We start from the raw sequence: 24,608 nt of genomic DNA on the forward strand, positions 1-24,608 counted from the left end.
GTGATTGCTTTTATTCAGCTGATAAACCACTTACTCAAGACTCCATTTACAGCATCATCCATCACAATTTCCCCAACAGATGATCACGTTCCAACACCATCCACACATTTTTTATTACAAACATTAAAATATTCTTTGTGCACTAGAATTAAAATATTAATGAATCCTTACATGTCAAATCTTACATAAAATTATTATAATATAAGGGCACACCAATATGTTAAAGTATCAAATCAGACGTCAACAGAAGATAAAAAGATGTTCAGCTATACACTACTAATAATTTATCTATGAAATAAAAACAAAAAATGGGAAGAAAGGTTAAATATTTGTTATACTTGGGAGTGGGACAGACTGAAGTATGTTTGATATTAACATCATCCTGTGTCTTTAGACCACCACCTTGTGCCATGAAACCTCACAGGCTACATACTCAATGCCCCAACAGATTTGTGAATTTACATACATAAATACAGTTTTTGTTGGTAGAGACAGATATCAGTGTGAGGGAGTACACCTTTTGATGCCACCACGTAATTATGCTGGTGAAGATGTGTGAAAACCACATGAAGGCACAGAGTGGATGTTACAGTGCAAATCAACCATCAAATGACAAAAAAATCTGACTTTTAACATCTGCTAGATACATACAGCTGACAACCAATACTGGAATGATTAAAAAGGTTTCTGTTTTTTTCCTTAGATCAGTGTCTTTAACGGACTATGATTATTGCCATATTTACTAACAGCCGGCCTGGATGCACATCTGTGTAGACAAAAACCAGGATATGAACAAATTTAATCAGACAGCATTTCTTCAGCCTCCCTGTTTTAACCAAACGTTCACGCTGAGTAAAAAAATAGAAACAGCTAAATCGGCATCAGTGTCCGTTTCAAAGTGTGAATAATAAAGTGCTGCTGGAAAGATTTTTTTTTCCTCAAATGATGCACTCACAAAGAAGACAAGTTTCAACAAGGGATACAGCAGTGCTCGACAGCAGCTTGTGCAGCAAATCGAAATTGACTTTTTTCAGCAGCATCTGTACAGAGTACAGCACAGAAACCATGTAAGAGCTACACAAAACTGTGGAATTCAGTACTGAAGGTGAAACAGAACCCTTGCACCACAGCAACAAGAGTCCACATTTTTGGACATAAAATCAACTGCAAGGACTGCTGGGGGTTTCAGACAAGACTGATGACAATCACCTTCTGGATAATGAAACACCTCCAAAAGGCTGGCAGTCATTTTTGGTCCACATTATTTCTTTTGCTGCTTGCATGTTTACCACAGAGGAACAGCATGCAGCTCCTGACTGTGTGAAAGAATTCAGGAAGCTCTCAAATCCTAAGCACAAAACTCTGAAGGCTCTGCAGGACGTCTTACCAGTGAAATACCTATAATGACAGAAGCTTTCCATCTGGATCAGGTCAAAATGTCCTGAAAATGTCCCACAGTAATTAAGGTGAAAGGCTGGGGTGGCTTGACGGCTTCAGACAGGCACTTTTCTTGGTTTTGTGAAAATTGTCACTGTAAAATAAGCAGATGATTTTCTATTTAGATTTCCCTACCAAGTTCACCAACCTGGTTCTGACCTGTGCAGATACAGATCCCTGTTTCTAACATTATTGTAATTAGTTCTAAAAAAGGAATGATGTAAAAAACATAGGAATGGTGAATTAACCCCACTGTCTGTCATCTGGATACATTTTTATCTTTGTCATCAAATATATTCTATAAAAGAAAAGACATTTTAAAACTGAAAAAATAGTAATAGATACTAAATCTGTCCAATTTCTGTTTGTCATTAAAAACATTCAAATGCTCACCACATTTGAAGAACATGTCACAGTTTGTGCTGTCAGTAACTTCTCATAGATTTATATTCATATAACATTTCTTCTACGTGGTGCATAGCAGCCTTTTGTAAAGGCGGTGCTCCATCTGGTGGAGAGAAACAGCATCAACAGTGCTAGAAACTACAGTGATACAGCATTACAGTACGATCAATAAAACAAGTATTTTCACTAGTACAGTTAACTTATTTCTACAGCTAGTACAGTCTTTAACCAGATAATCAAACCCTTACTGTGCTGCAACACAACAAAAAGAGCGAAGTATAAGCACATACTGGTAATATATTCAATAAAAAAGTTATTTAAAAAAGGGTGATTGGTTGATCCAGACACACCTTTTCCTTCTTAAGAAAAACATTAAAAACCCCTCCCATCTATCTTCATCTCTCCTCTCTACATCTGCAAGGTGACATCGGGTGCCATCTTTTTTTGCTGTTTCTTTTTTGCTACAAGAGAAGGAGCAAAGGAAAAAGTGTTGGAAAAGTTTGTTGTGTTCAGTGACGACACCTGAAATGTGGTGACAAGAGTGAAAATTATTACACCAGTGGATCTGTCTACTTCTTAGTAGACTTTTCCGGTTCACCCTCAATTTGTGAGAAAGTTCGTCAAAAAATGTAGTCTCTCAGAGCTGAGAATCAGCTCCCAAGCTGTTGAGTTCCTCTGGCGAGTGTTTTTCTCCTCCCATGGCGGATGTCTGGCGGAAGCCGGAAGTAATGTCGTCAAATGTCCGGCCCTTGGTCTCTGGCACTTTGAAGTAAGTAAAGACGAAGAACACAAGCAGCATAACAATGAAAATGATAAAGACGTAGGGACCGCACAGCTCCTGTGACAACACACAAAAGGAAAACGATTAGTGCCGGGTAACTTGCATTTGCATCTCAGATAATGAAAGAATTTGATCTGAGACTTGTGTCTACGACTGTATGTTTTTACTAAGGTTGGTAACTTGAATTATTATGAAGCTAAGCTGTCATTCATACATGTTTTTCAGCAGTTATTTGGCTCACCGTGTGCAAATGATTTCAAGTTTGAACATTAAAATGATGAATCTAATTCAGACAGCTGCGTTATGAGGCAACTTGCTACCAGTTGCCCTGGTAACGGAGCATAAACTGCAGCTCTTGTTCTCAGGGCTCTAAATGAACTTTTCTGATCACAAGCCAATGTGGCTGGTTGATTCACAAAGTTACTGGCCAGTCAGAATTTCCACTAGCCAAATGGTTATTTGTGTAAAATAAACCAGGTTATGAGCCGCTGAATACATTCAATCAAACACGTTTCTTTAAATAGTTTTTAATTAACTGTTTTTAAATAATAACACTGTCTGATTATTTTCTTTTCCAGCAAGAAACTAAGTAACTGACCAGTCAGTCTACCGACCACCACATTTTTGCTTTTTCCTTCAACTTTTTCATTTAAATCTCTCCTCTCATTCAGCTGCTCTTTGCTAATGGAATGTCAGTAGGAAATTATTTCACTTCATTCATCACAGTGATGGAGGGGTCTGGCTCTTTTCATAGATTCAGCTCCCGCCTCTTACGGATCCCAAATGTCTATTCATTTAGAATCACTGTGCTTCTGTTTTAACCTGAATTAGCAATTATGGATAGTTGGTGTGTTAGTAATAAAATTTTTATTCAGTGTTTTCATAAAGGCCTTATTTTCTATGCTTTTTTTTGTTTAACATTTTAATCAAACCTTTAAAAGCAGAACTGAACACAGGACCACCACAAATAAATCTGAAAAGTAGCAGATGTTTGAATACAACAAATTCTGCTTTCAGCTTTTCAGTCTCAAATACCATTTAAATGCAGCCAGAAGCTGTTTACCTTTCAGTTTTACCTCATTTTTTTCACTTTTTCCTGACGTGAAAATATCTAAGATAAAAAACTGTGGACATATTTGCATGTTTCCCTTCAAAATTAAGAGCCCATCTCAGCTGCTACTAGGTGAGAGGCATGGTACACCCCAAACAAGTCGCCAGTCCATCACAAGGAGGCAACATTTGTTGTGAAAAATTACAACTGTCAAAAACTGCAGTTCTTTGATTGGCCACCTGAGGGCGACTCCAAATGTGATTCCATCCACATAAATACCCACACAGTCTAACTTTACATTAGTGGTTAACATGTTTACATCCTGTTCCAAAAGTGGTTTTGTCCCTTTTTGATAAATCTAAGAACCGAATTACAATTGCACTTGTTTTGTATTCACTCACCTCCACATACTGGAAGCACATTCCCACTATGAAGTTGGCAGTCCAGTTGGAAAAACCAGCGACAGCTATAGCTGAAGGCCTGGGTCCCTGTGAGAACAACTCTGCTACAATGAACCAGGGGATAGGACCCGGTCCGATCTCAAAGAAGGCGACAAAGGCAAAAATGGCCACGATGCTCAAATAAGACATCCATTTGAGTTGCTCCTACAGGAAAACAAGACAAGAAAAATACAATAAATACTGCATATCCAAGTCAAGAGTTGTTGTAATCTTTGTTAAAGATAGACCTACCAACAGAGCCAAAGCGATGGTCAGCAGGATGGCAGATCCAGCCATTCCCAGCAGACCCAGTAGGTGCAAAGACCTGCGTCCTGCACGTTCTACAATAAACAACTAAAAAAACACACACACAAAAGACAAACAAGATGAGGGACATTGAAGTACCCATGTCAATGTATATATTTTCAGGCCATTAAAAATAATATGTTAACAGCAGTAACTAACTTATGTAGTTAATTGTGTTGACATTTTTAATGCATGTGAAGCATGACGAGACCCAGACAGTCATTGCTCTGTTGTGACAGTGGGGAATAAAAGGTATTTAGAGGCAAGTTGAGCTAGCTGGTCCTACGGATGGATTTGGGTATAAAAAGAAAATTGATGGAACATCCAATAAATAAGAAGTGATCTACACGATCTCTAAAAAGGAGTTTCACTTTCACAGAAGCAGTTCAAGTACGATCAGATCAGCGTCCACTACGAGAGAGGGGGAGGGACATGTTATGGTGGGGGCGCATCTCAGGTAGAGGTTAATACTGATGCTTGATAGCTAAGCTGGAATAAAACAGAGTTTCCACCCAATAATGCTATAGATCATGGGTCTCAAACTCACAGCTGTGTTTTTAATCAAACACATCCTTTTACAGTGATAATGATGCTCTTGTTGTGTTTCATCAATCATGCCCACCACACACAAGCCATGGTATCATAACAGCATAAACAAACTCTTTAAAGCAAACAGGGAATGAAACAGAAGTTAAGCTAACAGAGGCAGCTGTCTGAGAATGATGAACATCTCTGGCCTCAGAGATGAAGCATATTTGGAGGATAAAGGCTTTTTGGGTGGATTCTGTTCACCACAGTTACAAGTGTGTGTGTGTGTGTGTGTGTATAGATATATATATATATATATATATATGTGTGTGTGTGTGTAGAAACATAACCAGCACACAAAAATAAGTAAAAAATAAAGACATAAAACATATAAATATATAAATATAAATAGATATACTGCACAGATACTTGTACTTACAGATACAACAGTGAAAGCAGTGTTTACAACACCAGCTCCAATGGTGGCATAGACAGGCTGCTGCACTCCGGCTTTCTCAAAGATAAGTGTGGAGTAGTAAAATACCTAAAAAAAAAAAACAAAAGAAAAAACACATAGTTGATATTTTGGTACGTGTAGCATATCTTCAGCTCTTTCTATTGTAGCTCTTAAAAATGGCATGTTTTCAGAATCTCAGTGGGAAACCTCCAAACTCACAGCATTGATGCCAGACAGCTGCTGGGAGAGCTGCAGCATGACAGCTATCAGAAGGGGCTGGCGGTAAAGGGGTGAGCGGAAAAGCTCCACGATGGTCACCTTCTTCTCTCTCATCATCTGCCGGCTCTCCTCCTTCATCTCCTGCATGTCAGCACTCACATCCGTGGTACCTCGGAGCTTTTTTAGAACTGAAAGACATCAGTATATGACTTTTGATCATCAAACATTTGACCTAAATACTGTATATCCACAACAAGCTGCTGCAAAGTTCTGCTAAATCTTGTGTATTTGAACTCACCTGTCTTGGCCCTGTTCTCTTCATTCTTGTTGATGAGCAGAAAACGAGGACTCTCTGGGCAAAAAGGCATAACTACACACTGCATAACAGCAGGGATGAAGGTGAAGCCCAAAAGGAGAGGCCACAAGTCATCGTTGCCCATGATCATCTCCAGCCCAAACACCTGAAATCAACCCAGACATTATGATCCATCTACACATCTTTTAGATGAAGTGTGTATTTGTAACACCATATGAAAATCGCTATGCTAACAAATCTGCTAGATCATCTTCTGATCACCAACCTGTGCGATGAGGATACCAATAACGATGCCTAGCTGGTGTAGGGTCCCCAGGGCGCCTCGTAGGGATGTTGGGGCGACCTCGCCCACATACATAGGTACAAAGCCTGTGGATAGGCCGGAGTAAAGGCCAATCACAAAACGGCCAATGATGAGCATTTCCCAGGAGCTTGCTATCTTTGAAAAGCCCATCAGAGCGGCTGCAATAAAGGCCAGAACATTGACCATGAGCATCGAGTTTCTCCTGCAAAAAAGGATCAAGTTGCATGTTTAAATTACACATCATTAGTTTACCTCTCAGTAAAAGAAACTACACATTAAGTCTGATTACATATTTCTCTTACACTGCTCTGTGGCGGCTCTCTTGAGAATGTTAAACATTGTTCCTGTACTTTCTGTGTAGCATGTGTTGACTAAATAACTACTACACCTTTCCAGCATTCTTTTTTTAAGTTTGTAACCACAAGTTAAGTTCTTATGGCAATTCTTCTGCTTTTTAATACTATGAAGCATTTTGCTTATTGCTCACCTTCCAAAACGGTTGACGAAGAGCCCAACAGAGAATGAGCCAAAGATGCCACCAACAGAGAAGATGGCTACAGCGACAGACCAGATAGCAGTGAGGGTGCCTTTGCTGATGGGCTCATGGTAGCGGTCAAACCAGGTTTCATTGATGAACTTCTCTATAGTCTACCAAAAATGGGAAGCACGCATTTAGTTATCACTGTACAGATACACATATAATATTATCTGAAGGGGCTTAGCAAACAAGTAAATAAAACCACCAGGTATTAATGTTATGTAATTAAACACAGCTATGACTTAAACTAAGAAACAGAGAATTAGTCATTATACAAGCTATTTTTTCACAGTTGTAATGCGATCATTGCAGTTACATAAGAGCCTAAAAAAAATCACATCATGTGCTTCATGTTTTGGCTCTAAAAACACTGTTGGACTAAAAACAGTGTTAGTGGAGCTGTAGCCAGGTGGTGGCAGCGCAGCATAACCATTTCCAGGCTACCAGGAAGTTTGCGAGTCACAGGTTTTTTTCCCCTCCCCCACTATGTCATACCACAGACAGCTCTGTTGATAAACACGTCCAGGAATGCTGGTGACAGGGCTCAAATAGCAAAGCCTGCATCTGTTTATGCAAGCGTCACAGAGCCAGAGACTTTCCGAGTCATGAAAGGTCACCACCCGGTCTGCAACCTCCCATAATCCCAGCATCCAATCAATATCATAACCAAATGTTCACTCTGGTTCTGTCATGTGTCTCACACCAGGGACCTTAATGTACTAAAGCTCAGTGAGAGAGTCAAATTTAAAACTCAGCAGTGTCCTGATGAAGCAGTTAAATAGAGACTATCACTTGTTAAGGGGTTTTCTGTGGTGGAGTGGTACATATAGACTCTGACACTGTGGCCTCAGAGTCTGGGTCACATCCACTATCATCTTACACTCACAAGGCCTCGCTTAGTGATAGCCCATGTGTGTTATCACATACTGTACTTTGCTTATGACCTTCATCCTGTCACATCTACCCTTTAAAAATGGCTTTATTCGAAATACACATTTCTTAGTTTGATCGTGTAGGAGAAGGAGATAATGGAGAGCTTTACTCATATATTCTATTTTGGAATAATTTCTCCTAATTAATAGTTTATGAGCTTAAACTAAAAGATATTTAACAACTGTCTACTTTTTGTGTTTGCTTTTCATATTTTAAGTTCTTCTGGTTGACTGATGATTTTACTTAAAACCAAAAAATGTGTTGAGATGTGACCACAATATCCATTCATTTAAAATATTATTTTTATTAGCAAGATTAATAGTTGTTTAATAAGACTTGCTCCATCTACCTCCTAACTGCATTAACTCTTCGGTGTAGGACCAATAACAGACTCACTTGATTTTCATGGGATTCATAGTGTATGGGGGTATTTTCCTGTCTTTAATCAAGAGTGTAATTGTTTGCTTTGACAGAAAGATTTCTGGTTTTCACACTCAAATATCATTTTGCTCTCTCAAAAAGTCTCTCAGATGTGTTGTTCTTCCTTTCAAAACTCTGCTCCTCAAGTTTAGTGTTGCAGGTTCAAATCTCCTGCGCTCAGACTTGGTCTCTTTCCCTCTGCTCTCTCAAAACTTCTGATCTTGGATATTTTTTCCTCTCTCTTGGGTTGTTCAATGAGCTGTCTGTCAAGGAGCTGTCTTCCAGACAAAGAGTACTAGATAAATGATGACCAAGCAAATCGTCACAGCCTTCTTCAGGGTGCGCTTGTTTTACTTGACAGTGACTCCAAACTAATTAACTGTTTGTTTGTTTTTTATTGCCACCTAAATCCGCTTATTATAATCATTTATGCTTTTCCTCTTTAATTTTAAAGTAAACACTTATTTTTCAGTAATATTATAACTCACTGGGGCTCTGGTAAATTTATGTGATTGGCTACTGCCTCAACTAAGATGACTTCGTGAGAGCACATAAAGCAGTGGTTGGCAACTGGCGGCCCGGCCGCTGCCCACCAGATTACATTGATAAAAAAAAAAAATAGACTGCAAGAGTTATGTGTCAGAGCGCATAACTCTGCTACCAGCTTAAAACGCTGCTACCAGCTTCAGCAATAAACACCACACAGCTCTTTTAGTTCCAGCAGAGTCCTGCATCTGCTTCACCACTGCTGGGTGAAGTGAAGGGAGCTAACCCTGAAGCTAGCTGCAGCTTCACCCAGGAGGAATCACCTCTCTTCCCCCTTCCTGAGCTCGGTTTGGAGGTGGAATGTTTAACAGCTGTTTTTATTGGGAGTTTTCCACGATAGGGGAGGCAACAAACCTGAACATTTATGTTTACTAAACTATTACAGAAATGTTGCAGATCAGGAAAAAAAAGATCAGACGGAAAGAAAATGAAAATAACTTTAGTTGTTGCTGTGGGTGCGGTGGGTAATTTACCTGCCACAGAATTCAATTTTATCATCTCTCTGACCCCATTTCTCATCCACTCACGGAAGAATAAATGACACTAAAGCCCCACAGTTAAAAAGATAATAAATGAATAAATTACGTACATAATGCACGTAATTTTCTCCTGAAATTTAGTTGATCAGAAAAAAATGTGGCCCCCGGCGAAATGTATTTGCCCTGACATAAAGTTTAGATAATAAAGAGCTAAATCAGGACTGGTTTTGTTTAACTATCTCTTCAAGATGTGACGTGGAAGCAGATCCTGTAGGAATAATAAGGTTGAAATTTTGGAAATACTGGTTGGTTTCATTTTCTATTTTTTGTGAGAGAAAAAACACATTTGAAATGTTTTTAGTTGAAAAAGTGTTTTAAGGCTGACATCATGGTGATGCATCTCAGTTACTCAACACCGAGTAATATACTGTGATAGTTCTGCTACATATTTAACAAACCTATAAGAACAATAATCAGCTCCATATGCACAGTAGGTTAGTTCTACAGTACCATAGAAGCAGAACATCTATGTCTAAATTTATGATTTCTTCAGATTCATACTTTGCATACAATACATTTGTATAGGTAGTAAGTTTTTAAAGAAGTACTTTTACGGTGAGTTAGCAGGTAACTGTGTTTTCTATCTGTGAAAAACACTCACATGTACATATTAAAAGTATAATAAAAACATAATGCTTCCTAGCGATTGCTGCTTTGGGTTATCCATACGCATAATGATCCCAGTTAAGTACAGATTTACTGAGTGCACTGTGTGAAGTAAAACAAGCGCACCCTGAAGAAGGTGGGGACTATCTTCTCAGTTCATCTAGTACTCTTTTGGCTGGAGGCTGTTTGACAGACAGCTCATTCAACAACCTAAGAGAGAGAAAAAAATATCCAAGAACCGAAGTTTTGAGAGAGCAGAGAATGTGTCTGACGGTGAGGGAAAAGACTAAGTCTGAGCACAGGAGAATTGAACCTGCAACACTAAACTGGAGAAGAGGAGCAGAGTTTTGAAAGGAAGAACGACATATCTGAGAGCAGGAAGAGACTTTTTGAGTGTGAGAGCAGAGTTTGGAGAGAGAGCAAAATGATATTTGAGCATGAAAACAAATCTTTCTCTCAAATCAAACAATCTTGATTAAAGCTAGGAAAATACCTATATGCCAATATTCTAAAATTATACAACAAAATGTCTGCTTAACTAACTCTAAATGGTAGGTGACGAATGCCATGGTGGACCTTGAAAAGTCTTCCAAGTCTTACTTGTAATAGACTGCATCATCCAAAGCTCCAGCTGGCTCTGAGTACACAATGAAAAACAGACGTCTATTCATGCTTGTTGTGGGAGCTGAAGCTAGCTGTGACCAGGCTGTCAAGGCAAGCAATTCATTCAGCATAAAGGTTATGTAAAACATAATCTTTCTCTGCTACCCTTAATAATTTTTGATGGTACTCTTGTTTCAAGGATTGGTTTTTACTTACATAGGTCCAAGAATAATTAATATTATGTACACAAATGTACTAAATATATACACATTGTGTATTGTTTCAAGAGCTGGCATGACTGAAAAGATTAAACAACTATGTAAAAGGCGCATATGCTGTTATATTTTTAGGCTCTGATCAGGCACACATGCAAAAGAGGAGGAGGCATAGGACAACCGTAACAAGGCCCTTGAAAGAGTCTATCTAATCAGAGACGCGGTACAAGGCCTGCGTCACCGGCAGCAGCAGCATCAATGTAGCCTTTATCACACAAAGACAAACAGAGGAAAGAAGTTTTGGTGATATTCTTAAGAGCTCTTAGATCAGCTTGTTTTAGTGAAATTAAAGTGAAATAGATGATTATATGAATGCTTTAAGAGCTTGGCTAGGGTAATGTACTGAATGTGGCATTGCTTCAGCCTGAATGTGTCTGTATGCGTGTGTGTGAGTGAGTGAATGACCCCGGCTGGAAATTGGGGAGGTGGCATAAAGTCAAGAAGACATGTTTGAACTAGTTTAGCATGTAAAAGAATGCACAAAATCCACATGACGCAGCCGATACTGGGTGTGAAGGCGAGCACGTGTTGTTTTTATTGTGCAAAATAATCAACTGTGGTGTTCTTCAGGCAAAATGCAGCTGATTAAGTTTATATCTATAATACCTTTTAGATCTGGGAAGATGTTTTTGTGCGTTCACCTTTTTTTTTTCATCTTTAGTTTCCTTAGAGGCTGGGAAATAAAGGTCATAGTTGGCAGTGACCGTTTTATCAGGTTCCTCAGAAAATGTTCAGGTCTTAGACAGCTGTTATCAAACAATTTGGTTTTTATAAAACTTAGGTGTAGATGTGTTGATTTCCACAATATATATTTAAGGATCTTATATTGCTTTTTTCTACTTTTTGCAAACAGATGATGAAAGTTGCTCTGATTCAAACAGGATCTTTCTTATCAATCTCCATAGTAGCCTTGACAATGTGATGATAATGTGTGAGCAGTTCATATTAAAACAAGGCTTTCCCTACAGTACACAGTAAGCTGTGAATATAGATCAGATGGTCCATATTCAGCACACTGAGGCCTCTGCAAATGTCAAAGAATGTTAAAAATATCGTGTCTACCAACACACCTGCGAGCTGTGGAGAGGCAGCTGTGTAGCCAGCAGACCAGACTCAGCAGACAGTAGTTATTTGCACGTGATAAAATGACGACATTCCTGAGGAAATTAGTTCTTTGCTCTACCTGTCTGTTAATAAAACCCAGCAGTACATCTAGCCCATTGGGGGCACGGAACAATCTTTTCCATTATCATGTTTTGTTATGGGGATAGGCAACTGTCTAACCCTCACATATCATTTCTCCTGAACTTCATTGCCATTTCCCAGCTGGCTGCTGATCAGGGGACAACCATTTTTGGGCAAAGAAACTCTCTTTTGCACAGTCTGTTACTGCAAGTGTCCTTGGACTTGTTAGGGACCAAATGCAGCTATTATTATCTCACCTCTTAGCCCTTTTCTGTCTCAAAATGAACATAAGCATGGACAACGAGCTCTACTAGCAGAGCAATTAACGGTATAAATGTTAGTCTCTATAAACTACAGAGCCAGCAATAATAGATGCCAGTGCCACAACAAGCCTTAAGCCACTCTGGTAGGTATAATATAAACATGTATGCAGATGTGCACTCTGGTTGTTATGGTAAGTTTAAGGTTATTCTGGAAACAAAAGCAGAACATTATATGTAATAGAGCTCACCTTTTGTGGGGCATTGATGACACCTGTGTTGTAGCCAAACTGCAGAGAGCCAATCACAGCAACCCCGACGCTCATCAGCAACGTGAAGGTTATTTGCTACAAGAGAAAACAGAGACCATAAGCATTGTTGTCAGATTAAAGAGACCAGTTTTACCTTTAACTCAGCATTTTACTAAGCAGGCAAAGCACATGAGTACAAACAATATAGTTAACAGCAGTATTAGCTTTCCATCGGGACAGTAAGTTTCATTTACCAAAAAACTTCTCTGTATGTCAGATTCTAAACAAAGAACGGGATTCATGCTAACTTTTAGCACAAAACGTTTAGTGTCTTACTGTATGACCTAGCTATTCCCTAATTTTAGTATTACCACAGGTTTAAAATAACATACAATAAATACACTGTTCAACATATTTTGAGGCGATATTATGCAACGTGATAAAATAAGACGTAAAACCAACAGCTAGATAAGCAAACAGCTAACCGACGAGGACTTTTTTTTTAGAATTGTTTTCCTTCATGAGTTTAGCCATGTTATCTCTCTTTCTTCTACTATAGTACATGTCTGTTAGGGAAATTTTATTTACTGTTGACCTGAGGCACACTACTTCTATTACTTGACCAGTCTAATGACTAATATTCACATTACCAGGATTTTACTGTGGGTATATTTTGGTTTTAAGCTAAATGAAACAAAGGAGCACAACAATTTATTTTCTCTATTTTTTTTATTTTTTTACATAGCTATAAACACCAAATATAAATGCATTTTCTGTTCAGAGCTTCCAATGATCAGTACCAATTACAACTGAGTTTGTGCTCTATTAAACTATAATAACACAATATAAAAATGGCATTAAATAGTTAATTGCAACTATATATAAGCAAATGGCCATGTAGGGAAATAGAAAAAATAAAGGAACAAAATAAATTATGGCTCCATTAGTGGGAACAAGTTTTTTGTCTGTGGGTATCAGGTCAAGGTTGGACTCAGGTCCACTAATGTTATTGTCTGTGTTCAGGTTCCTGTTTTTACAAAGTTCATTTTAGGTTTGAGCTCAGCAGAGCTCAGTAGATTAGCAGAGATTTTCCTCATACCAAGAAGTTAATAAACCATTGTTGGGTATGTTGCTGTCTATTTCTTTCTCTCACACAATGAAACTGTAGCCTCAAGCAAATATCTACTTTTATTGTTGTCAACCCCAATAGCTTCAAACTTCAAATATGCTCTACAAGCTGTAGAGCTTATAGCTGCAGATTTGTTTAAAATGAAAAACCTTAAAACCACATTTTTATATTATCAGCCCAGCATACATACTCAAGACTTAATTTATAGCTGAACAAACAGAAACACTGTTTACTATTTGTTTCATTCATGTATCAACAACTAATCATCCAGTCTTGATGACTTGATGTTTCTCCGTAAGTCTTGAGTAACAAAAAGTCTTTTTATATTGAGTCATACTGGACATTTCTCATATTTGGGGCAGTAAAAGACCTGACCATGACAAGGGAGGTGCCACCTCGAAGGTTTCTTCCTTTTAACTCTGAAATATTTCCTTGGAAGACATTTCGATCTCCTTGGAAATTTAGTTTGTTTTTATTTTACAAATGAAACCACAGAGCTGAATGAGCATAGACACAAAAAGGAAATCACTTCTTTGTGTTATCTATTTGCTGAGATCCTCCATGGAGAACCAGTTTGGAAAACTTCTAGATTTTAACTTTTTTTCTCACACAGTCAGGATGCTAAAATAATAATGCACTGTAGTGTAACACAGCGTGTTTTAGACACTGTAAGCTGAATGGTAAATTAGATAACATTTTAATGCAGTTATTGATGGAAAATTACAATCTGAGGTTAGTTTATTTTTACCTTAATGTAGCTGTAAAAAGATGCTAAATCATGATAGGGCCCAAAGTATGCCAAGCAAGCATTCCTCACACCATTGCACCAACACCAGCCTTGGCTGTTGACACAAAAGAGGGTTAACTTCATGGCTTCATGCTGTTGATACCAAATTCCTCAGCAGAAATCTAAATTCATGAGACCAGACTTCACTTTTGGTGATCAGGTGCTCTCTGCAATCTCAGATTTCTGTTCTTGCTACAAGTGTGGCCTGGCGTGGTCTTCTACTGTCGCAGCCGCCTCAAGACAAGTCATAAAAAGAGATTACTGGAGTAATTCTTGTCTTTCTGTCAGCTTAAACCAGTCTGGCTTGTCATCTGTCATCAAAGTGGTTTTATCTATGTAAGACAACAAGCTATGATGGGTTTTTTTCCTCAGAAATCAACAAATACTCCACATGTTAGGATTATTGTGGGCTATTGTTGACATTACTAGCAGTGAAATAGCAACAGTTAAAGCAACACGAATGAACTTTAGCTTCAGGAATGTGGATGATACAGTAAATGTCACTCTCATCAAAACATCAGAAGCAGTGAGTTTTAAGATTGGAAAGCTATGTTTAAGGCTGTCTTCACACCAGGATAGTCCACTAGACTTGGTCTGATTGGGGACTCAGTTCAGTTGGGGGGGTGCAATATTCTTTCGGACCGCGACTGCGTTCACGCTGCACTTCTCAAACGAATCAGACCTCTTAAATAACATCTTCAGCTCTCCACCAGAGGTGGCGCTGCACCAAGAATTACTGAAGAAGAAGGCGAGAGACACAATGAAGAAGAAAACTCTAGTTTCTAGTAGGAACGTAATAGCTAAACATGGGGCTGCCTCAGAGCCTAGCGGTTTTGGGTTGATCATTTTTCTATCAAAACTTTTCCTTAATTCTTCCACATTTAACTGCGAACTATTTCTCCTGTCCAGTGCCGTCTATCATCCTACACATGCTTATTTTTTGCTAGTGTTTACCCACAACGTAATGCGATGAACTCACAATGCACTTTGTTTTCACAATACCCCAAATGACGTGGACTTTCCGAGCAAACGGCTTGGATTCGAATAAAAAATGCTTGTGTGAATGCGCCCTAAAACACTCTAGATCCAGCACTAGATTTTCATCAATGCTTTTGATATGAATTATGACGTTTTGCATAAGAAAAGATTGATAGAAATTAGAAAACACTTCCCCAATTTTGGGGTAAAATAAATGAATAAATAAAAAGCTTTAAGGACTTATTTGAGGTGATTTTTGGCATTTTTGAAAACAATAAAATATGCAGAAAGGACTCACTGAAGGGGCTTGAACAAAATTAATCCTGATGTATCAAGCTTTCATAATTAATCACAGGAATCAAAATATGTGTTTAGAAACTCCATGACATAAAAGAACAAACATACCCAGAAGAAAAAATTCCTAAAGTAAATTTTATTTGATTCTTCATCACTAATGTTTCATTTACTGTTAAAAATCTCTACTCTGAAGCACTAATGTAACAACACAGCTAAATAATCTTTGTAAGGCAGTATTCGCCAATCAACATGTGACATTTGACACACTGAACATTGCAAGTCTGAGTGCAAGAGAACTCCTCATGGTCAATATTAATGAACTTGTTGCTAAATAGTTGCCAAATCGCATGTGAAGCAGTTGTGAAGCAACATTATCATTTATACAAACTCATCTTTCTGTGTTCTTGTTGAAACAAATTCCTATATCCACCTCCTATCTCTATTGCTAGCTATGTTTTAGTTCTCCCAGATGTTCCTCTGGTAAAAAACATCAGGTAAATCTGCAGTTTGTAAAACCCAAACAATAAGTTGAAAGATGTTAAAATGCTTCACGGAGCTCAAAAGGAACTGAAATGTCAAGTTAAAATAATCAGCAATCATAAAGTCATCTCTGCCGACGTTTCTCTTGAAGCTTCCTCCACAAACTGACTCGCTAAACGCTTCAGGCTAATTGTCTGGAATTTTTATTAAACTTTCAAAAAAAAGAAGATGAAGAACAAAAAAATGCTTCCAGGTATAATAAAAAAAAGACAAGTCTGAGAATCCTGAGAAACCTTTTTCAAAGGATTATGTGTGCTCCTCTAAAATATTACCAAAGTGCTCCTGGCTACTTTTAAATAGGAGGGTTGTTGTAGCAAAAGCAGCTTTAGTAAGTTTTCAGCAGAGTTAAGCTCCTGCATGAATAAGAGGCGAAAGGAAAGCAGGAGAAGAAGGCATCTATATAGGCAGTCACTACTGGCCTGTTCACCATAAAGAAAAATGAACTGGCTAAAGACGTTTAAAGCTTTCTAAACCAATGGGGTCTCTTCTTATATGGGTCATCAAGTCCAGAAAAGGACTGTTTAGGAACCGTATATAAACAGACACACACACACTCTTTTCAGCATTGTGGGCTGGGCTTTTAAAGAGGCCTTGCTGCAAATTAGACAGACCACTACCAATATCATCCTGAAACTAATATGAACAAGAAATTACACAAACTTTCATTGAACTACCAGCTGCTTTTTTACAACAAACAGCCAAATCCTGCCCATCCCCCGTGGGAAAAGTCATCACTGGAGTCTATTTTAAGTTTGAGCCTCGTTTGGGAATTGCTGTATTTGTTTACAAAAACTGCTTAAATGTGGATGTTTGGATCCAGCTGCATATGGCAGCAAAATGCCAACAAAAATCTTTACCTTCAACCAACTGACCCCTCAATCTGGCCTCAGTGCACATTTAATGTTTGTAGAGATTAGTGAGTTTTAGTCAAGCGTGGAGTATAGTACATTAAAGTGTAATGAATATGTAAATATGTAATATAAAAATCAGAGGAAAAAAGCATTTAACCTGAAATGGGCCAAACAAACCTGGACCTCTCCTTTTAAATGTCAAAATGGGAAAGTAGAGCAAGTGAAGTTATTATGTTTGCTTGTGCTCAGATACAAGGAGAGCAACATACGTAATACACAACTTCCTCACTGCAGAAACAATGAAGTCACACCCAAGTAAGCTATTTTATGACTATCACCATGAAGCTGGCTCTATGAACTGGTTCTCCACCTCTGCCCAGTTCTCTTACTAAAATTACAATACAGTCACGCATAATGTAGCAGCAGATGTGTTTACACTTTTAAAAGAAGTAGTTGTTTTAGGTGAGTAGCCAGTCACTCACAAGTACCTGCTAAAAGTCCTAACAGCTGAGTCAACAAATTCTTAGAAATTCAGCTCATGTAGTATAAAGTGTCATAAATCAAACTACAGTAATGTCTTTTTACTCCACCCATGAATTTACTTTACATGAAATCTTCCTCGATCCATCCATGCAAATATTCCCTCTTTACATGTAGCATAATGTGACTCTGCAACCAGGATATTTCTGCCTTGTCATAGTTGAAGTTTACAAACCCCAACCTCTCGGCTCTCGCTGTAGAAACACTGATGACTGAGTGAGAGCTTATTAATAAAACAGGCCCATAAACAGAACAAGCAGAGTTCTGTAAACATCCACAAACCAGAAAACCTTCAACCATTTTATTTCTTTCACTTGTCACGTAGACAAACCAAACCACTTTCATTAAAGCATAATAAGGAAATGACGAAGGTGAGTGGCTTAACCACAATGGCTAATACAAACCAGCATCTGACTTTTCATGCTCAAGCCAAGCCCCATCCAACAAGCAGATCTTTTAGAATCAAGGTGCATAAAACACAATTCAGTGTGATTATCTGTGCAACTGAGCACAGAGCCGAGTGCTTATACACAGCAAGAAAAGGGAAGCGTAACATAAGCTCTGAGCATGAGCACTGCTACTTCTAGCAAGACATCAATCAGCACAGTGAGGATTTAAGCAGAAAACAGATTCAACAGGAAATCCAGAAATACTTCAAACGCACTTTTAAGGTAAAACTGATGACGGTGATCAACACAGAGAAGCATCAGAGGAAATCACAGTTCCTGTTTAATGCTTCTTCACAGCCAAACCACTATTAGTCATTCTTAAAAATGTTTGGTAGTAGAGCACTGAAATGAAAACAAGTCTCTCACTTGGTAAAATATGGTTAAAATACTTAAATCAATTCAACTCTGACAAACTTGTGTCATTTCTTTTAAAAAATATTATTATAATATTAAGTCAAAAAGCTATGGCTACCACATAAATGCAGTGGAGTAAAACGTAGCTACAACATTTCCTTGTAGCACTGCAGAGGTATGAAACAGACTGAAAGAGAGATGCTTGATTTATGTGTAAAAGTAAAAAATAAATCCTGTAACTGAAATCTGACCAGAGATTTTTAACAGATTTGCTATGGATCATCTGCAACTATCAGCTTCTCTTTCTGTACATTTAAAGACTCTAATTGAGACCCTTTTGGTCTCAAATTAGGAATATAATTACATTTTGTTCATGCAGTAAAATCAATGTGGCATCTCACAAAGGAAATATGTTTGGCTAATAACCAAAAATCAGCCTTGAAACTGTAACAAACATAAAGTAGGTCACTTTCAATCTGGCATTTCAGGTTTCTTCTAGTTGAAGAGGCAGATTACTTTAATTATGAAATATCTTATCGGTAATAAATCAACACATCTCCTCTGAACAAACGCTTGTTTTCATTTCTAAAAGTCAGCTTTCGTCCATGAAGGAAGGTAAAAAACATAAATTTACTACTAGGAGCTGGAATTTGATATTCTAAATTTAAGAAAATGAACTAAAAACTGACTAACTATTGCAGCTCCACAGGCAAGAAATCCCCTGAATCTACTTGACTCATGACAGTCAAACTCACAGAGGTTTCCCCTGTTTCAGTTCCTTCTTGCTAGTCTGCGTCAGATCCGAGAAGCCGGCCTACACCACTACTATCACGTCCCACCAAACGTCACCTCTTCAGTCTCAGCTTACACAGCTGTGAAGCTCAATGTGAGCCCTCCTCCTACAGCCTCCCCTTTCTCTCATCCTGCTCTCCTGATGAAACCTTGTCTAACTGTTGGCCTTTTCAGTACACCACACATTAAACAATGTAAGTATTTTAATTGCTATAGGTACGGTTTAGATACTGACTCATTTATGCATTTAATGCTCATTTAATACCTCCATAATCTGCTATTTTGAGAGTTTAACACTTTTATGCATGCATTTATAAATGCAAAGCCTAGCACTAAAATTGTCTCCAAGACTTTCACAGCTTCATATTTCTTTCCTAATTAATCCAGATACATGCAGTTTGTGCCCTCCTTCAGAAGGAAAGTATTAAGAGATCCCTAAAGAAATTTTAAGCAAAAATCCAGAATGAACGTTCCTTATGTTAATCTGCTTTTGTTTCATTCTACGTCTGTTTATTTTTCACCACGGTAGGCCAAAGATGATGTTGAATGTTTGTCCTGTGAAACATTTCTGACTGGGCCCAAAGAGAACATGTTTTTACCTGAACTGAACATGCTGTACATGCTGCCAGTCGACACAGCTGAAATGTGCTTCGATGTCTTATCTATCAGCGCCAGCGACACTTTAACCAATTGAAGATAAACATATTTATAGTTGTGCTCAGTGTTTAGGAAGGTGACACATGATTAGCATTTTGCAGAGACCAGTGACAGCACACTTATAGAGTATAGTTTTTATGTTAACAATATATTGATTACTGCTTATGACAAGATAATGTAATTAAAAAGATCATAAATAATCATAAATGTGTGCATAACTATAGAGGAAAATATCACCTAATGCCAGGAAGAACTTGCATAATCCTTTTATAATTCTTAAAATAAGGAACAGAATTTCTAAAATCAGGCTTTGGTGCATTCTCACTCACTTAATGTCATGTGCTATGGTAGGAGGTCAGATGCATTGTGACACAGCAGCAAAACACAAATAACAAACAGATATTTCAAAATTTTTCTGCAGCTCCGTGGATAAAAGAAAATACAGATGATGGACAGTTAGTGACTAAATGTTAAGATGATGCGGCAGCTGTTCAGCAGCAATGTTTACCATTAGCATGTTTCTGCAGATTTTCTAACTCTATGATTCTTGAGGTCAGGACCCTAAGAGGGTAGGAAGGTATTTCCTGGGGGTTGCAACGCCCTGAGAGCCCTGAGCGTCCTACATGATGGAAAGGAGGGTTGCAACCAACAACCTGATTTCATGATTCAAAAAGGTTGAGAACTACTTATCTAATTATACAGAACCCAAAAAACCTGACTAGAAAGCAAGTGGACTTCTAAAATAGTTGTTAAAAACACTTAGTTTCTCTTCCAGAAGACATCCTCAGTTCTTAGTAAACTGAACTAAAGACCCATGTATTCAACCTCCTGTGGGGTCAGAAAAACCTTGAAAGTCATTGAGAATGCATGTTTGTTGTTGACCCACCTGGCCACCATGCAGCTCTTTAGGGTCATTGTGGTCACACATGTGGAGTTTACCTACCAGGAAATCATGTGAGGCCCTGGGTTCACAGAAATGAAGGTGTGAACGGAGGTGAAGCCCCCCTAAGGGCAGTTTGTCATGGCTGTATTGTATTAGTCAACAATCACTGTTTAGTGACGATCTCTTATCTGTCCACAATATGTGTGTTACTGTCCTAATACTGTCCCTTATCCTTTAGATGGTGGTTGACTGCTGAGTCTTGACCTAAGGAGCATGTCGCCTATGTTGCTCTATGTTTGGTCACATCTAAGTAGAGGGCTGTGCACTCCTTGCTACACATACAGAACATGACATTGCTCTGCATATGTTTGGGCATTAATTGTTACAGATGTTTGTATCTCTTGGAAACCCAGCAGTACTCTCAATGCTTTAAATCACGCTGATAGCAGTGTTGCACATAATGGTCAGACAGGTCAACAACACATATGCAGCCTCAAGGACATTCAAGACGCTAATGACCTCAGTAAAGGTGAGCTACCAGTCACACAATCAACTGTTTTCAACTTAACCTCTGAGGACAAAGGTGAATACTAAAGAAACTGATGCAAACTTGCACTCTTGCCTCACTATTTCATCACAATTAAGAGTCTCCAAAATCTCTTAATCCCAATTTTTATAGCAAGTCCTCATTATGCCTCATTACAACATGGCTGACAGTTACATTATAAGACACACTGAAGGGAACTAACCATGCAGAATAAAGTAAATCTGATGGGCTGCTTTAAGACAGGCAGGGGTTGGCAAAGGATGGAAAGGAGGTAAGCTGCTGTAATTACAGATGTTTGATGTGACACTGGTTTATGGCTCTGGACTCCAATCACAATACCTGCTTATGTTGATGCTGTTGTGTCTAAAAGGTTTAACTATAGTCTAATGTTGAATAGAGCAGATTGACTCTTTTAGTCAAAAACAAACCTGTTATTTAATTTATTTGATTTATTTATTGTGTATTTAAAGTATTTAAAGTAAAATACATGGATTAGGTTTTCAGTGTTCACAGTGTTGCTGTTGTTTCAGCCAATGCTTCAGAATTCTGCTGTTCAGTAGAAATAAATAAGAGATAAAAGCTTTATAGACTAGTAAAATAAGTGTGAGCAACTTCTGCAGATGCACATTCCATGAACACGGACTAAACATCCTGTGTGACACCAACAGGATTACACCATCCTATAAGAAAAGTTTTCAGCAGTTGTTAAACAACGGAATCACATAATGGAGCTTAAAAGTTATCTACTACTTCTTACAGTATGTTTTATTAAATTTAATCATTAAGGTGCCATCTACTTCATCTGCAGAAAACCATGTAACAGTAAGTACAAGCCAGGTATGAAAATCTCGATCATGGGATGTTGATTTAGTCTGCACACAAAAGACACACAAAAAAGCTCAACATTGCTGAAAGCAACTTAACACAAAGAGGTTTCAAGGCATTAACACCCAGAGCCAATGATGGCGTATTCCCTTGTTGGGCTCTCTCTGGAAATCTACTGTGTCAGCGTCATAGTGGAAAGTGGAAACAGGGACAACCATTCCCATCACGTCCACAACAAATCCTTACAGCTGTTGAACCATGAAGGCAAACAAGTGTATGGTTAAAATAAACATGAAACACTAAAACAGGCAGCTATGGAAACATTTTCTGACCAGTGTGTCACACGGGGCAGCCCTGTGTTGCTCCACTGGGTTTAACATTTCTCACACCAATGACAACAGAGGCAGGGGAAAAGTCTTCTGATTATGCCTCACTTTGTTGCATACAAGTAGCAACCAAACGACCCAGCAGGACAGAGACAGAGTTATCAGGTAACAGATAAGTCATGTTTACTTCCTAAACAATGAGCATCACAATCTATAACTAAAACTCAGTGATGCCTTTAGTTGATCATTACCACATAGTAACTATTGTTGTGTTACTATGCTGATGTTTTAAAATATCTTGTTTTGTCTCACTGACAGTCCAAAATCCAAAGCAACAGCGGATAATTTATCAAATGGACAAAGCGTCACCAGGTTAGATTAATTGTTTATGAAGCCAAATGGGAAAAAAAATGTTTCCAGCTGTTTATTTCTTTTGATCAAACAAAAAAAAAAGTATTTCAAAGCCTCACAACAAACATATTTCCTATTTTCTGACATTTTGACTGATAAATACTTAAACTATTTATAGACACAGGCTTGTCACTGAAATGCTTATTACATGATAATGCAACAATTCAATTTGTTCTTCAAAAATTAAATATGTTGATAACCAGGCAGTCACTTATAACAAAAGAGCAAAACATTTAATTATTTTAGCTTCTAAAATATGATAATTTGTTGGCTATAATATAAGAATTTCCTGCCTTTCATGAAGACAAGCTGACAAATAATTTAAATACAAAAAATTTTTTTTTTGCATTTTTTACTTTCCCTCAAATTAAGTTTTTAAGGGGTAACATTTGCTTTAAATGAAATATTTTTCAGCACTATAACGCAGCCGATGCGACAGAATGTTTTTACCCTTAATGGTCTTAAGGAGACGATATTATATAAGACTTAAGAATGAATAGCTCCAGTCGAACTTCAGTCACGTAGCACTTACAGAAACAGACCACATCACTGCATCATATCCCCAAACACACGCGCGAGACACGCGCGAGACAACCCCCACCCTCTCGGTGTTAAGTTAAAGGAAATATGTCTGATGTTTAATTAAATCGTCCTTTTTAATTTTAGAAATGTTTCAAATGTTAAATACTTTTAAAAAGGCGCGTGAGCCCGCATTCTTTAATGTAACTTTGGGCACCTGAACTTGTTGAAGTACGTCCAAAAACATCTACACTCAGTCGACTAATTTGTCATTTTAACGTGATACAATTCAATATGGTCTTAAATGTGTGTGCGTGCGTGTGTGCGTGTGTGTGTGTGACGATATAACAATAGTATATGAGACTCAACTATGATTAGCTCTTAAGAAACTTTGGTCACGTATACCACTTACAGGACCAGATCTCCTTAATACTCTCAACTACATCCACACGCGAGACACAAAGGCAATAAGATGTAAGCTATATGGAAAGAAATATACCAAGATGCTCCTGGCTTAATACAATAAAAAATAAAAAAAAATAGAGTGCAGCCTTTTTTCACTTGGGTAAAATACATCATTATGAGCAAGGAAGCGACAAAATATTACTTGGAAAAAAAGGCTCGCGCCCGTTAAAAATACTATTAGACGCTACAACTGTGTAATGACGACACAATAGCCGTGGCAAATATTAGCTGTGTCATGGCTGAAGGCACACGTGGAAGCGTCTCATCTGTTAAAATATACCATGAACTCACTGAACTGAAGTCTTGTTGACAATAGGAGGTTACTGTGAAGGGTGCTTCTAGCATCACAAGTTTGACAGGACTAAATGTTTAGTGTGTTGAGTTAAAATTACCTTTTCTGAATCCATGGTTGCCAAATGAGAAAAATGGGCTATTTAAGTCTTCTTCTTTCTCTGCTTCCCTTTCGTCGGGGTTGATTGCGATGGAAGGACTTCCTCTGGATCTCTGGGTGGTTTAGTTAAAAAATCAGACGTTTCACACTTTTTGTGGTGAAAAGAGACAAAATAGTCTTAAAACACGGATTTGCCTGTCTGTTAACGAGAAATGTGTGTGAAGGGGGCGTCTCTTCAGAAGCACAGCCGCTGCGTCCTCTCGCCTGGTTTGTTTCAAGTTTGAGCTCCAGCAACTTCTGCTCTCAGCTTCGAGGATGAGTAAAATGTCCCAGGACGTAAGTGTTCAGTGTTTGGAAACAGCTTGACGCAAGACGCGACAATATATGGCAAGGCTGGCGGAATTGTCTTCAGCAATAGGCGTGACCTTCTTCTTCTTGCAGCCAATGACTGTTATGGAAAAAAACAC

General features: G+C 38.2%; 1 protein-coding gene across 1 annotated transcript; it reads right to left on the bottom strand.

Annotated features, from left to right (window-relative positions):
* On the bottom strand, positions 1 to 24,608 carry slc2a1b (solute carrier family 2 member 1b). Its single transcript, XM_041979537.1, has 10 exons — positions 24,143 to 24,608; positions 12,401 to 12,496; positions 6,732 to 6,892; positions 6,206 to 6,446; positions 5,923 to 6,085; positions 5,625 to 5,812; positions 5,388 to 5,492; positions 4,367 to 4,468; positions 4,076 to 4,279; positions 1 to 2,680 (listed from the first exon to the last, which is right to left on the bottom strand). Exons 1-10 carry the CDS (start codon positions 24,155 to 24,157, stop codon positions 2,480 to 2,482), a joined length of 1,476 nt encoding a protein of 491 aa, XP_041835471.1. The 5' UTR covers positions 24,158 to 24,608; the 3' UTR covers positions 1 to 2,479.

This window comes from Melanotaenia boesemani, chromosome 3 (genome assembly GCF_017639745.1).
Source record: "Melanotaenia boesemani isolate fMelBoe1 chromosome 3, fMelBoe1.pri, whole genome shotgun sequence".
Lineage (NCBI taxonomy): Eukaryota > Metazoa > Chordata > Actinopteri > Atheriniformes > Melanotaeniidae > Melanotaenia > Melanotaenia boesemani.

Excerpts from the sequence above, each read along its gene's own strand:
- slc2a1b (XM_041979537.1), bottom strand. Across the intron at positions 5,813-5,922 it reads AGAGAACAGGGCCAAGACAG|TTCTAAAAAAGCTCCGAGGT; the intron begins GTGAGTTCAAAT and ends GATGTCTTTCAG. Across the intron at positions 2,681-4,075 it reads TGTGCTTCCAGTATGTGGAG|GAGCTGTGCGGTCCCTACGT; the intron begins GTGAGTGAATAC and ends GTGTTGTCACAG.